At 41.9% G+C, this 15,873-nt stretch overlaps 1 protein-coding gene across 2 annotated transcripts in view; it reads left to right on the top strand.

Moving 5' to 3' along the window:
• SLC20A2 (solute carrier family 20 member 2) overlaps positions 1 to 15,873 on the top strand; it is a 107,564-nt gene that overhangs the window by 50,595 nt on the left and 41,096 nt on the right. For both annotated transcript variants that reach the window (XM_049632467.1, XM_049632466.1), the window contains exons 2-4: positions 6,925 to 7,477; positions 12,444 to 12,584; positions 14,162 to 14,247. In XM_049632467.1, coding sequence (XP_049488424.1) covers positions 7,189 to 7,477; positions 12,444 to 12,584; positions 14,162 to 14,247 — 516 coding nt within the window. In that variant the 5' untranslated portion in view covers positions 6,925 to 7,188. The remainder of the gene's footprint in view (positions 1 to 6,924; positions 7,478 to 12,443; positions 12,585 to 14,161; positions 14,248 to 15,873) is intronic.

Here is a 15,873-nt window from a genome sequence, read left to right as displayed (position 1 = left end):
CCACTCCTCAGAACTGTTCCTGGGCCTTAGAGTGCATATCAATCTTGAATCAAAGACAAGGCCAGAGTTTGTACATTGAGGAAGAAGAGCAGGACTAGAGGAAGGTGGACTGGGTATAGCCACATGACTACTAGAGGTGGGGGACATAAGAGTGAGAAAGATCCTTCCAGAAGGATTATTGGAACCTCAGGTTGTTCTTCCTATGCCTACAGTGGTACTGATACCTTCAGGTTGCTTGAAGCTAACCACAACTTACAAAGCACTCGTGCATACATTAGATTTGATCCTAACAATAATTCTATAAAGCACATGTATTATTACTATCCCCATTTTACAGATGATGAAACAGGATTCAGAAAGTGTATGTGACTTACCCAAGGTCACACTGCTACTTAGTAACAGAGCCAGGATTAGGCCTTGAGTTTCCTGACCATTACCCCAGGACTTTATCTGCGAGTAATGATAATAGTCACCATGTATTGATCCCTGGCACTGAACTAGGGCTTCTGCATGGCCTCCACATTATGTACTATTATTCCCATTTTTCAGATGAGTCATTTCAGTGACTTGCCCATGGTTGTGTAGCCAGTAGCTAGCTGGATTGGAATGGACCCAGAACCTCTGACCGCAGGTCCTGTGCTCTTTCCTGTTCTTCATGCCGGAGACACTAATGTTCCTTTTTTTAACGGCAGAGAGAAGAGGAGAAGCTGGAGAGCATGCAGTGCTGGGAATGAGCCACAGTGTCTTAGCAAACTGTCTTGCCACTTCTTTTTCAGTTGATACTAGGTTTTAAATCTGCAGCCTGTTCACTTTGAATGTCTTACATCTTTATTATCAGGCTTTACACTCATGCTCTTTGTCCCCAGAGAGTAAACCTGCTTATTCCTGCTTCTATGATCTGTGTCATAGATACAGTTCCAAGCTGGGTCTAACATTGGCTCGACTGTTTTGCCTCCCCTTCTGACATTTTTCCCCGTTTCCCTCCCTCTTTCTTTTCTCTACCCCTCCTCTCAACCCCTTTCTTGCTGTCTTTCTTGCTTCTGCTTCAGTCAGAATATCATCTGCCTTTCCTTAGGCTCCTTTGTTCCCATAGACTACTTTGCATATCTGTAAATATGCCGTTTAAAGGTAGTTAAAGCAAGTTTCAGAGCCATTCCAGTAATGTTTCAGTTTTTTATCATTAGAGTGAAAATATGAAACTCAGTATTTTTCATCATAAATACACTATTATTTTTTAAATTAATTTTTTGTTTATTTTGAGAGAGCATGAGCAGAGGAGAGGGGTAGAGGGAGAGAGAGAGACAGAGAGAGAGAATGCCAAGCAGGTTCCACACTCAGTGCAGAGCCTGATGTGGGGCTCAAACGCACGAACCGTGAGATCATGACCTGAGCTGAAATCAATAGTAGGACGCTTAACCGACCGGGCAACCCAGGCACCCCTTAAATTAATTTTTTAAATGTAAGAATATAAAGTAGATGTTGTCACGAGCTATTCAAGAATGATGGTGTTGGGGCACCTGGGTGGCTCAGTCGGCCAACTTCAGTTCAGGTCATGATCTCACAGTTCGTGAGTTCGGGCCCCACGTTGGGCTCTGTGCTTACAGCTCAGAGCCTGGAGCCTGCTTCGGATTCTATGTTTCTCTCTCTCTCTCTCTCTCTGCCCGTCCCCTACTCACACTCTGTCTCTCTTTGTCTCTCAAAAATAAATTTAAAAAGTTTAAAAAAATTTTTTAAAAAGAATGATGGTGTTAATACAAACTCCTTATGATAAGATCTACATCCTGAATGTTGAAAGAAAAAAATGATTCTGCTGTACTATTCTGCAAATGAGATTTCCAAAATGTATCCCCCTTTTTACTTAAATATTTACTTAATATTTTCTTGATGAAAATCTGGTCATTTTTATGGTTAAGTAGTCAGATTCACTCACAGGTAGCAGAGAGTCGTAGATTTTATATCATGCCATTGAAGAGATTACCGTCTTCAAATTTCTACCTAAGTGTCAGAATTGAAGATCCAATCCTAGCTGCTAGGAAAGTAGGTTTTACATTTTCAGAGAGTTGAGTGTGAGGCACTTTGGGCTTCAGAGGAGGTGTTGGAAAATTATTTCAGAGCACTGAGGTCCTCTGCATGGGGGACCTGGCTCCTTCCCTTCACATGGTGGAGGGAGAGCTTGGCCTGGGTGCAGTCCATGAAACCTCAGAGAAAAGCTCACCACAGGCCAGAAGCTAACAAGGAAGGGAGGTCGGCCATGGACCAGGCCTTTAAAACCACAGGATCCCTGGGAACGAGTCATAACTCAGCCACAGTCCACCACAGACCTGCTTGTCTGGGTTGGGTCATGCCGGCTGAGGAGCTGATTGGGCTCCGATGCTGAGAGAGGAGGAGCATGGATGGAAGACTGGAGCAGGCACCCCCTCCGCATGTTTGCTTGGAAAGACCAGGGGTCATCTTGGATGTTCTCTTCAGCAGCATTTCAGAGCAGGGAGCCTCCCACCCAGGCTTTTTTTTGCATTAATGTCTATTAAGTGCTACAACTCAGCAACATCCCTGTTTTTAGACAGTGTACAAATTCATCTAGAAATATTCTGAGAATGTTTGTTTTCACTTTTTCTTCAGCATTCATATTTCTAGTGTAGTAGATAAGAGGGTATGAGGTAGAGGTGAAGCAGATGCTCATGGAGGAAATTCTAGAGAGAGAATCTGTAAACACTTTACTTGGGAGTCCTGCCAGCATGCTCACTGGGCCTGGTGAAGGAAGCAGGGCTGGTTCAGAGATCAAGGGACAGAAGTGATGGTGAGCAGAACTCAGAGTTGAGAAGCATGCTCAGAAGCCATTGAAGGCACCGAGGAAAGAGAATGAGGATCTTATTACCATTACAGGTTTGGGAGACAGAACTCACGAGACCACTAGTACCTCTCCCAATGATCCAAAAGATTCTAAGGTTTCTGTTCCTCAAATGCAAGAGGTTGGCGGCATTTGAAAATTGAAGAATATCTTGTAACCTTATAAGAATATCTTAGCCATATAGGGGCTTCATACTGGGTGAAAGAGAGAGAGAGAGTTAGGGGGCTTGTTCTGACCCTCCTTCATCTTCTGACCCTTTTCAGAAAAGCTCTTGTAGGAGAGAGAAAAGAACCAAGGCTTTCACTGGAAGTTATAACATTGCGCCCTTGTTGAGAATCATTGCTGAGGAGAAGAGGCATTTACATGTGATGCTTCCACACATCAAGCCTCTCTGTCTCCCAGCTACATGATTTCTAAGAACTCAAATGAGTTGATTCTTCAGTATCAGGTCTAGGCTGCCTCTCAAGCAGGCTCCACACTCAGCACAGAGCCTGATGCAGGGGCTCACCACACTGGGATCATGACCTGAGCGGAAATCAAGAGTCAGGCGCTTAACCAACTAAGCTACCCAGGTGTCCCTTCCTTATCCCAATATTAAGTAAATATTTACATATGTTTTTTTTTCTTATTCTCTTCAGGTTTCAGTTTTCACATTTAAATCTTCCATTTATTTTGGCATGAGGTAGGGATCTTTTTTTCTTCCTTCCAGTTAATTAGCAATTAGCACATTGGCCCAACATCACTTGTTGATTAAGCTGATCCGTCCCCACTGATTTGATTGCTCACCTCCAAAATCCTGCTTTCAAACACCCAGCACTCTCAGGTGTCATACCCGGCCAGACCTCAGCCACTCTGAATTTGGGCTTCTGTATTCTCGACAGTCTTGGCCTTGTGTGCGATGTTCCCTGGCCACCCCTGACAGTGGCCCCGTCTCAGCAGCATTACCACCTTCTGTGCAGCAAGTTGCACACTTGTTTAACTGCTTTGTTTTATTTTGCTCCTGTTTGATAAAAATTAATGGAAGAGGGAGAAAATCAGGGTGTTGGTACTTGTCATAAAAAAAAAACAGGCCCTATAAATATAAAACAAAAGAGTAGTCATTTGGTCTCAAAAACACCTTTCTCCTTAACCAGATGTTTATCGGATGTAATGTGAAGGAGAAAAGCTGAATCAAAGAACATAGACATGATTATAGAAATAAGTTGTCTAAGAGTATCTAAGTAGGAGAGGGAATCCCTGGTCTGAAATGTTGCCTGAGGGATCGTGAAGACAATGAAAAGCCTGGGCTGAGGATATACCTTCTTTGGTGCTCCTATGATTTACCTGTGTGTGCAGCATGTCCCAAAGTGAACCGGGGCTCAAACCTCTTCCTAACATATAAAAACAAAACTAGAAACAGTGTAAAAGAGAAAACATAAAAACTCTGTTTGGCTATTTTTCATCCTAGGTCCATGAGTCAGTAACCAGCTGTCTCTTTCAGCCCCTGCACATAGGCCACCACAAAGTTGACTTGACTTGAGCCACTGAAACCTCTTTACGTCCTTTCTCTTCCCTTCGGTGCCACCACCACTCTGGGCCAGGGGCCTCCCCTTATGCCCGAACCATGCAGGAGGAGGAGCCTGGTAATTACCTCTCCACATTCACCCTTCTGTCTAGCCCATTGTCTGCATGGCAGCCAGAATGACCTTTCCAAAATGAACATCTGACAGGTCGGCCTCCCTCTGGTTAAAACCCTTCTGTGGCACCCGACTGTCTGCATGATGGTCACAGTCTTGAGTAGGGCTCCTGTCAGCTTGCTTGTGGCTTCCTCATGCTGGCCTGCCTGTCCTCCCTCACGCTGCTCCTTCCTGCCCGGGCAGTGCCTGGAACGCCTCCCCCACCCCAGAGTCAACTCCACCATCCTTAGATCGCCCTTGAGCCTTCCCTGCCCTCTCAGACCCAGAACTGCGGTGTCACGACACTGCGTGATGTGTGCCTCCTGCCTTTGTAGCACTCATGACAGCTAACAGTCATACATTTGTATGTTTATTTGGTTAGTGTGTGTTGCCCTCACTGGGCCATAAGCCCCACATCCATTTTTACTCATCATCATATTCCTGGTGACTGGCACAGGGGAGCTCATCAATCAGTATTTGTTGATGTTATTCTTTCTTATTTGCCCTCTTGACAAGCTAACCTGGCAAAGAAGATTGCATCAAGAATTCTACTTTAAGATTAGATAATATTGGTCCAAATATTTCTATTTTGTATTTTCATTTGTAGACTTAATGTGCCCATGATATTAATAAAATACTCTTTTAGTAGAATATTGTCTTTTGCCTTTAGAGTGGTCTTTTCATTTGTCTCATGTGGGATCTAAATCTCCAGAATTGCATAGCCTTCAAATCTTAGCAAATGATAAAATCTATTAGTATATATTTTGTTTCATGATATGCCTGTAATATTGCACACATAGATGGCTCTCAGTAGATGCTTATTGATTTATTATACACTACTTTAGTTTGAAAAGCATATAACCCAGTTTACAGTTTTTGATGGAAAGAAAAAAAATCATCTTTAATACTACGACTCAAATTTAGCCACTGTTCTGATTGTAGTATATTACCTGCCGGTCTTTTTATATGTATTTTAACATTGCCATAAGCACAAAGTACGTAAAATTTAGCATCCTGGTTTTTTTCTTCCTAAATAACCTTAATGTTGATTGATCATTATATTGTCTGTGTCTATGATGTATGAGCCTAATTCATTCAGTTCAATTCAATAAGCATCTGTGAAGAACTGGACTGTGCTAGGCACCATTCTGTACGCCTAATACTATTCAAAGAAAACGATACCACAGATTTGGTACTTTGACTATATAATAATAGAATACCATAGTTCCAAAGCTTTTGGTGACACGTTTACTTCATAGATATATTAATTTTGTGACATTGCCTGTTTATTGTGAAGGAATATTGCAAGTCTTTTCTCCATATTTAATAGCTTCTTTTTTCATATAATCAACAAGTTTATTAGGGCTTCCCGTGTGCCAGGCACTATTCTGTGTCCTGGACCCTAGTGAAAGGAGACAGACAAGAATGGATGAATGAATGCAGTGATAAGTAGAAAAGATAAAAAGGAAGGTGAGCAGGACAGATAATGGCATGGGGGGAGGGGCTGCTCTTTCACAATGTCATTTGAGCAAAGACCTAAATAGCATGAGGAGTAGCTACACAGCTGTCAGGAGATTTCTGTCCGGCAGAGGGATCAGCAGGTGCAAAGGCCCAGAGATGAGAGTGCTTGGTGTTTTCAAGGAAAAGCAAGGAGCCCACGAGGGAAGGAGCGATCGGAGCTGAGGTCAGTGGGCTGGGGTGGGGCCCTGAGGAGACCTTGGAGGGTCTTCCAAGGTGCGATGAGACCTCTGGCTTTTCCTCTGAGTGAGATATGGGTAGTCATGGAATCATGACATCTGAATCGTGTTTCAATAGGATTGTTTCATTCTGCACCTTTCTCTGTTCCTCCTGCAAGGGCCTTCGGTTTCTGGCTTTGTTACCCTCTGGCTAGTCACTTTATACTAGAAACTGTAAGCTTTCTTTCAGATACATGCATGGTGTACTCATAAAGTGCTCATTCCTTATGTGTAAATGAGCAGGTAGATAATTAGCCATACCCTGTGGTGTCACAGAATCACATTTGTTAATCGCTGTTCCAAGAAATTAGGCACATTCCACATATTTCAAAAACTCTACAACTGCATCCTCATTTTTTTTGCCCATTTGAAATGTATTTTGCAGATTGCATAAAGTCATATCCTGTTAAGGCTTAATTGGCAGCCTATAATTATAAAGCATGCTTCTTCAACCACTGATACTGTAGAGACCAGCTTTTTTTCTTTTCTTTTCTTTTTTTTTTTTTTTGGTGGGGGGGGTGGGTAGGCAGTTAACCTAATTATAATCTTCCTTGAGTTGCTTTATGGTTAGATCTGTCACATGTCAAAGTTAGATTCCATTAGTAGGCTTAAAACATTTATTTCTGAAAGAACAAACTGTTACAGGTTGCTTAGGGTAATTGATTTCTTTTGTTTTCTGTTACAGGAGGAGACATCACAGCTTTCCCAGATTGGGAGGAAAAATATGGAATGTGTTTTACCGCTGACTGAACACAACCAAATGAACTGTACTGACAGTAGTTTGAAAACCAGCAGTTAGCAGTTTGTTCAGGCTCTAACATTGTCCAGCACTTTCCAGAGCAAACTCACTGTTTACAAGAACTCTCGGCCTTACGACGTTTATAACCTCAAGCTTTGTTTATTTAAAATATTCCTGCACGAGAAAAGTACCTGGCGCCCACTTTCCAAAATGGCCATGGATGAGTATTTGTGGATGGTCATTTTGGGTTTTATCATAGCTTTTATCTTGGCATTTTCCGTTGGTGCAAATGATGTTGCCAATTCATTTGGTACTGCTGTGGGCTCTGGCGTGGTGACCTTGAGGCAGGCATGCATTTTGGCTTCGATATTTGAAACCACCGGCTCAGTGTTATTGGGAGCCAAAGTAGGAGAGACCATTCGAAAAGGTATCATTGATGTGAACCTATACAACGAGACAGTAGAAACACTAATGGCTGGGGAAGTTAGTGCAATGGTTGGTAAGTAGCATTACTCTTTACGTCAATAAGAAACGTTTCTGCTGGCCTACTTCCTTCCCTACAGTACTTCTGTCCTGTCCATAAATGTGATCTTTGCTTTAACTTCAGAAACTGGTGTGATGTTTCATATTTACTGCATCTTATTTTTGCTTTCTGCACTTTAATTTCATTTTTTTTTTTTTTTTTTTTTTAGTGTTCAAGTGTCAAGCAACCATTTTCTCAAATTCTTAGCAAACTTTGCTGTTAAAATAGTTTTGGCTAAGAGTACTTTATTTATGAAGTCCAGACAAAGATTGTATAATAGCTGTCATTTTCAAGTGGTTTGAAAGATTTTAAAGAAATAACTTGTCTAAGTGAATGTGTTTGTAAGGTTTACTTGCGAAATAGCCTTGATATTTCCATAGATATTTCATCAGTTACGATGCACTGTTTTGAATACTTGGATGCTAAGAAACAGTTTTTACTAACTTTTGTGTTCTCGGTTTGTGTGCTTGAGTAGTTACCAGATGAATCTTAAGTGCCTGTGTTTCAAGAAATTCCAGTCTTCTACGTTATTTGTAATCCTTTTTGTGGCTTTTGTTTTGATTTTCTGATTTCTACCTCTGGAAGCTCCATTTGGGATGTTTGTTTTGTTTTCTGGCCAAAAGACCATTTGTGTGTCACCTGTTTACAGTATGACCTTATACTGGTGGTTTCCGGTTGTCTAGATGAAAGAAAAGTGTCAAGGGCAATGAAGCATGTTAATAAGCAGATTGACCCAGTCAAACAGTGTGATTTCTCCATTGGTCAGGGTGACCATCAACTTGAAGCACTATGGGGCGCTTCCCTTCCTGCACTTGCTACAGCTGAGAACAAGATTCAGGCAGGAATATCTTAAGTGCAGCTGACAGGACTCTTTCTCTGCTTGCCTCTAGGTAGAGATGACGTCCCAGCAGACAGCTGATCTATACGGGTAATTTGGTTAGGGAGAAGAGGGTTAGAGAGGAATCCTACCACCTTCTGCTTTCAACAGGACATATCCTTTTGTAGGAAGAGTCCTGCAGTAGGAGGTAAGATACTGGTGTACCAGGAATACAGCTACACTCCACAGGTCCCTAGTTCTGTACTGTCACTAGCATTTCTTAAGGACCCAGAATGTGGGCATATTTGCCTAATAGAAGATTACACACCATCTTTTTGTTACAGCAAGTTAGTTTGAGAAGTTGTTGGCATTTGATCCATATCCAATACAGATGTACTAAGGTATTGAATACTGTTAAGCACAGTATGCTGGTGATACGTGCCAAGGAGTTCCTATTTCTCAACACTTAAAGATGTAAGGTTCACAATTGCTTTATTTCCAGCAGCTGTTGTAATGATTGAATTTTACTTACCCTCACTGAACATCTATGTCTCATCATAGTCATATGTAAGTGGGATTTCCCTTAGAAAACTAACAGTTATTTATAAAGATCATCTTGGTTGTCGCAATAGGTATCTAAGACCTACCTAATCATATCGAGCTGAAGTTAAAATCTTTCCAGTCAGGATGCTACGGGTGAGAATTTTTTTTTTTAGAGAGTGCCCGTGCCTCCCTCTCTACACCACCCCCCACGTGAGTGGAGGAGGGGCAGAGGGTGAGGGAAAGAGAATCTTTTTTTTTTTTTTTAATGTTTATTTATTTTTGAGAGAGACAGAGACAGAATGCAAGTGGGTTAGGGGCAGAGAGAGAGAGACACACACAGAATCCGAAGCAGGCTCCAGGCTTTGAGCTGTTAGCACAGAGCCTGACTTGGGGCTCGAACTCACAAGCTGTGAGATCATGACCTGAGCTGAAGTTGGACGCTCAACCAACTGAATCACCCAGGTGCCCCTAGGGAAAGAGAATCTTAAGCAGGCTCCATGCTCAGTGAGGAGCCCCATATGAGGAGCCCATACAGGGATCAGTCTTAACAACCATGAGATCATGACCTCAGCTGAAATCAAGAGTCGGATGCTTAACCAACTAACTGAGCCACCCAGGCGCCCCAAGAAATGTTGAAAGTAAGGGAGTAATAAAGAAAAGCACTGATCAAATTAAATCTTAACAGCAGTTTCTCCTTTCGTTGGATAGAACTTCTGAAGAATGGTCATGTATTAAAGAGATTGTTAGTGAGGCCACAGAGAGGCTCTGGGTTAGGCAGAAAGCCTTGTGAACCTCGAGCTTCTTGTCACTGCTCACTTTTCATGTGAGCAGTATAACTTGTCCAGTTTCTCAGTTCTCTCACCCCTGGCCTTTGGCTCTTTACTGAAAGAATGAAGAATACTTACCTCAACTAGAATTTAGGTTAACCAAAGCAATTTGGGTTTTTGCTTGAATAACTTAATTTAATTTGCTTTGGTTTTTTTTTTTTTTTTTTTTTTTTTTTTTTTTTTTTTTTTTTTTTTTGGTGTGTGGTTAGATGAATCTCAAAGCCTGTTTTTGTTAGGAATTTGTGTGAGTTACCTAGATTTTTAAAATTGGATTTCTTGCAAATGAGAGCTTTGTTAATACAATGGTATAATTATTATTGGCCAGAACCAAAGCTGATTCTGTTCCAATGCCTGAATTGTCCCCATCTTTCTCTTCTAAACTCAATATCCATTTCTTCTGTCTTTCTCTCCCCCTATCCTTTTATTCTGTTCTTTTATTTTTTCCTTTTTTTCTTAAGAAACATTTCCCTAAGCCCTTGGGTCTCTGTGCTTTCTGATAGAGTTGTGGTAGCGTTGGGTTCATTGGGTGGAAGAAATTATTTGTGCTAGCCAAACTTTCTGAACAAGTTCCCTTTCGGGACGCTGAGCTCAGCCCTAAAGCAATAGTCCACTTAGTATGAAAACCACCAATGGTTCCAAAAATCTGAGAATTCACAACTCCCCATCTTCTCATGGAAATACCCACAAAAGCATGAACAAGCCATCTCCTGGAACCACCCTAAGAAGTACCCTGTCCCCTTAATGCTCCCTAACCACTGAGCCTTCTCAGGAGCCTGGAGCCTCTTCGGGCTCATTCACACTGCCGGTCTGCTTCTGGGTGACCCTGCGCCTTTGAGCTGCCACTCTTCCGTCTTCCCGGGAATCTGTTGCCTCAGAGGTGTTCACCTTTCCTCCACTCTCCCTAGGTTTTGTCTTATACCGTTGTTTCATACTTAATCCCTTCCTCTTTATAAGATATCGTTATCTTAAGTTAAAATACCTTTTTTCCCACTGTTTTTCTTAACATTAAGAAGATTAATCCCATCAGCCTTCAGAAATTCCCGAGGGTTAGGAGGGCTGCCCCACTCTCACTTTGCCAGGCGTCCTGCAAATACCCACCTTCACCTTCCCCTCCTTTCTGCAGCCCTTTCCTTTGTGCCCACTGGCCCCCTTTCTCACCTCTTTCCCACCTTCCCCCCACCTCCGTCGAAGGCAGCCCTGTCCTCCTGACCTTTCCTTACAAACCCTGCTGCTCCAAGACGTATGTTATAAAGTCAGCCAGAGAGGGATAGCAGCTTTCAGTAAAGAAAACCTCATGGTCTGAAATTCATTTGGGTGAGTTTATACTATTAACATCATGAGATTATTTTAGTTTCGTAAGAATAGAAATCATAAGTATGTTTTTCAAGTTACTGTTCTGTGCCATGTAACATGCTCCAAATTCTGGCTCTATTTTTAAAACAAACTAGTCAGTCATTCAGGAGCTCAGGGCTTAGATGTGGAGGCTTAAGGAATTGTCCATGGGGAGGCCTGGGTGCTGCCATGGAGGCTGGCCCCTCCTCCTCCCAACACACTCCAGGGACAGGGATAGACGTAGACAGGGTCACAGCCAATAATTTGGCTCACAGGTGGGCCTGCCCGGCACTCACGGAGCTGATGTCAGCATTGCCTCACAAATTAGGGCCTGCACAGCCATTAATGACCCTCTGTAACTCAGATATTTTTGAAGAAAATGCCAGGGATTTGCTTAAAAGTGCTGCTGCCAAGCAACAGATTTCCAGAATTAACATTTGGGATTAATAACGTGCCCTGCTTATCAGCCAAGCCCTTTGTTCCCTTACAGTCCTATATGAGCTTTTTGACAACTGTTTCTGAAAGTGATCTCGCCCAGCTGATGCTTTTAATATGCACTGCAGAATTTGATCTGCTTATGAAAATATCTGGAGTGAACTGTAGCCTAGAAAAACATTAAGCCTGGAAAAGGAGGTGAAATTGAGGTAAAAGGACACAAAGCCAAAACTAAGGATCCTCTTAACTTAATAAAGAATTAGAAGACTTGAGGGAGGTTGCATAGAAGATGCCTGGCATTCTGGGTAGGGGCTGAGAGCAGATGCCCACCTGTGGGTTAGATTTCATGGTGACTTCTCATATGAGAGGCACAACTACAAAAAACAATGTGGAATTACACAATCTCTTTTATTTTTATTTTTTATTGAGGTGTAATTGACATGTAACACTATATTAATTTGAGGTGTACAATGTAATGAGTTGTTTGTATATTACAGTCTCTCTGACAGACTAATAGGACATCGCTGGTATCTAGCCCTCCTCATTATGTGACGATAGGCATAACTACAGTGAAATCTTTTCCAGTATGCAGCCTTTCATGTTGCTCTGTGTTCTCTAGAGTCTGTAATTTCTTGCTTGGTCTTGGCCACCCTTCACATCAAAACAAGTTCATCGTCAGCACCTAAATGTGACAAAAGCAGTTAATAACTGACATCAAAAAACTTTAAACACTTTTAAAATATGTTTCTTTCAATAAATCATCATTATCCCTTCAGTGTTGAAGAATATTCCTTTGACTAAAGTTCAATGAGTGATTTTTGTTAGGACTTAAGCCCTCTGTAAAGAAATAATCCATAAAAAAAAAAAATCAACCCTAGGGAGATGTTATGGAGAACAGTAATTTGGGCTTCTTCCTTTTGTGGCTATTTGAGATGCTGTATTCTATGTCTGACCTCTTTTTTTTTTTTTTTAATCTTTCCACCTAAAGGCTCAGCTGTTTGGCAGCTCATTGCATCCTTCCTGAGACTTCCAATCTCAGGAACTCATTGCATCGTTGGTTCTACTATAGGATTCTCACTTGTTGCAATTGGTACACAAGGTGTGCAGTGGATGGAGCTTGTCAAGATTGGTAATTGCCATTTTCTTTTACCTATCAGAAGGAAAGTTTACATTCTCTAGAGTAAGTTTTATTAAAAGTCACCATTATAATATATTTTCCCCTTTGGATGTTAAGGTTTAGAAGACCTATATGGGCAGTCCATTTGCCAGTAAGATTGCTCCTCACAGAGATTGTGAACTTTTATGTGTTAGATGAATTATTTTAATTTTAATTTTTTTAATATTTATTTGAGAGAGAGAGAGAGACAGAGCATGAGTGGGGGAGGGACAGAGAGAGAGGGAGACAGAATCCGAAGCAGCCTCCATCCAGGCTCTGAGCTGTCAGCACAGAGCCTGACACAGGGCTTGAACCCATGAACTGTGAGATCATGACCTGAGCTGAAGTCAGATGCTTCACTGGCTGAGCCACCCAGGTGCCCCTGTCTTAGATGAATTTGAACTCTACTCTTTTCAGTGTCATCTGGCTTTGAAAATCAGTATCTATCTGTTGTTCCCAGACAGAAAAGAAATTTTTCTGACTGAAATCAGACTGTAGTCAGAAAAAAACTAGGCCCTAGTAAAGAAAATACCTTCATTGTCCAGGAGGCAGAGTTCATGGTCATGGGGAACCCTGGGGTGAGCTCAGTGTTACTTACCTCACTGCATTGGAGAGGTCTCCCAGTCTGCCCCCTGCTCAGGAAACACGGGAAACACTCTAGCACTCCTTCTGGGTTGTAGGCTTCCCAGGAGGGACTGGTCTAACAGGTCTGACAGTCTGCCTCCTGGCTCTGGCTTTTAGCAAGAGGGAAATCCATTCAGCCCTGTAAGTAAAAACCTGCCCTTTGTGAAAAACATTCTCCTACTTCATCTCCATCCTCTGGGTTACTCATCTGTATAAGAATCACAGTGGCGTCTGGAGCTCTAGGTCAAACAGACCCCTGACCTGCCAAGCAGGGAGGGACACAGCCAGGAGAATCACCTCAGATCCCAGGAGGCTTCTTCAACAGTGTGTCTCAACTCTGGCTGCACCTTAGAATTACCTGGGAAAGCAATTTAATCAGTGCCAAGCCCCCGTTCCTAACCTTTTAAGTCAGAATTTGGGGAGTGGAACCAGAGCATAACTAGGGTTTGAAAACTCCCCAGATATTTCCAGTGTGTAGCCAGAGTTGGGAACTACTGGGTTATAGTGTCAGGATGTCAGTACCAGGCTGAACTAGGAAAAGGAAACGGAAGGTGGTTCACCTTTTAAATAACATTTACTGTTGGAGCAAGGATCAGGTCTCCATAGGGATGGAGAAGATGAGCAGACAGGAGGGGCTTAGTGGGAATCAAAGGAGTCTGTCTTTTCAGGCCAGAGCTCAGAGTCCCTTACCTGACTGTGCTGAAAATGTGCTCACTTACGTGGGACTCTGTGTCTGAGGACAGCTGCACATGTGCGAAGGTCAGCTGTGCCTGGGAAGTAGGTTTGTTAGGTTCTGAGTTAAGGTGAATAATTCCAGGAATATTTATTAATGTATGTACTATGTGTTAGTTATCATTGTATCATATAAATAGGACTTGAGTTATATAGAATTTTAACATTCATTAGATTTTTTTTTAACTATTCAGTTGCTTCCTGGTTTATATCCCCACTGTTGTCTGGTTTCATGTCTGGCGTGCTGTTTATACTGATCAGAATTTTCATCTTAAAAAAGGTAAGTGAGGCTGTTATTTTTTTCTTATTAAGTTTTAGAACTAATTTTGGTTGTATTCAATAGAAATTAGCAGTGAGGGAGTCAGAGAAATGATTATATTTTTACACTGTTAAGGCATAGCACCCTGCAGTTAGAATTAGACTTTATCTTTTTATTTTTATTTATTTTTATTTTTTTTATTATTAACATTTATTTATTTTTGAGACAGAGAGAGACAGAGCATGAATGGGGGAGGGTCAGAGAGACAGGGAGACACAGAATCCAAAACAGGCTCCAGGCTCTGAGCTGTCAGCACGGAGCCCGATGCAGGGCTTGAACCCACAGACTGTGAGATCATGACCTGAGCCGAAGTTGGACGCTCAACCGACTGAGCCACCCAGGCGCCCCTAGACTTTATCTTAAAGTAGGCAGAGGAGAGTACCCAGGGGCTCCCCAGAAAGCAGCATTGTAAATAGTGTTTCTTGCCCTGTGGTTTAGTGTATTACTTGGCTCCCCCAAGCATTGTGCACAGAACCCAAACAGGCAAAGTAATTTCCTGAATGTTAAACAGAACAGAGTGTGATAGTGTTAAGATTTTGAAGTAGACTATCACTAAAAACATCTGGAGAATTTCTTTACCCAAATACGAGTGTTTTCTCTATTTTAATGGAGATGGCAAGCCTGAGACACTGACTTTTTCCTATCCCTGAGGAAAGGGTAAAAAGAAGGTAATATACCTATTTGGGGGGGTACATTTTATCAAAAATTAAAATGAGATTAAAATTAGAAATTACTGAGATCTGTATTCCATAAAAAAAACAAAACAAAACTTGATTGTATTTTTTTATTTGACTGTCAAGAGCTTGTTGCAATATTTTATAAGCCATAAAGCATGCCTCTGATTGTTGTGTTGTGGTACGCATTGAGCCCATCAGGGACAGGCCTTCCTTCAAGTGTATCCTTGCTTGGAGATGCGTCTGGTTTTCCTTGGCTTTGCCTAGTAGTCTGTTGAAGGGCTTCTTCTCTTGGATCAGTACACAGCTCTACCATTCCTTCTCTTGGCCCCTCTCCATACTAATATTTATTTACATCTTGGAAGGTGCCACCCTCTCTTACCTGCTACACTTCAGTGTTTTTTTACTTCCTCTGCCTGGAACCTTTGCCTGGCAAATTCCTACTGCTCCTCAGCCTTGAGATGCCATTTCCTTGGAAGTCTTTTCATCTCCCACCCAATTCTGGCTGCTTTCCTCTCTCTCATGCTTCTGCAGTGCTCCATGCTTTCTCATCATTGCACTGTTGTGCTGTGTGGTGTTTTACTTCTTGCTTAGCAGCCTATTTGCTGTCTGACTGTTAGGTCTATGAGAGTAGAACCACAACTTACTTGCTTGCTTTCATGTTCTAGTGCCCAGCACTGGGCTTGGTACTTCAAGGACACTGATGGAACATTTAAGAGGGAATGATGGATGCTTAGGTGGCAGATGACAGATGGATGCATGGAAGGAAAGAAAGAGAGGGAAGGAGGGAGGAGAGAAGAGAGGTCTGAAGATAGTTGTCATTTGAGTTTTAAGAATAGGTTATTTGAAAAAACATAAGGTGATTCAATAAAATAAAATAAAATAAAATAAAATAAAATAAAATAAAATAAAA

This window comes from Panthera uncia, chromosome B1, assembly GCF_023721935.1.
Source record: "Panthera uncia isolate 11264 chromosome B1, Puncia_PCG_1.0, whole genome shotgun sequence".
NCBI lineage: Eukaryota > Metazoa > Chordata > Mammalia > Carnivora > Felidae > Panthera > Panthera uncia.
Note: the sequence above shows the minus strand (reverse complement) of the source record. Positions and strands in the feature narration are given on the sequence as shown.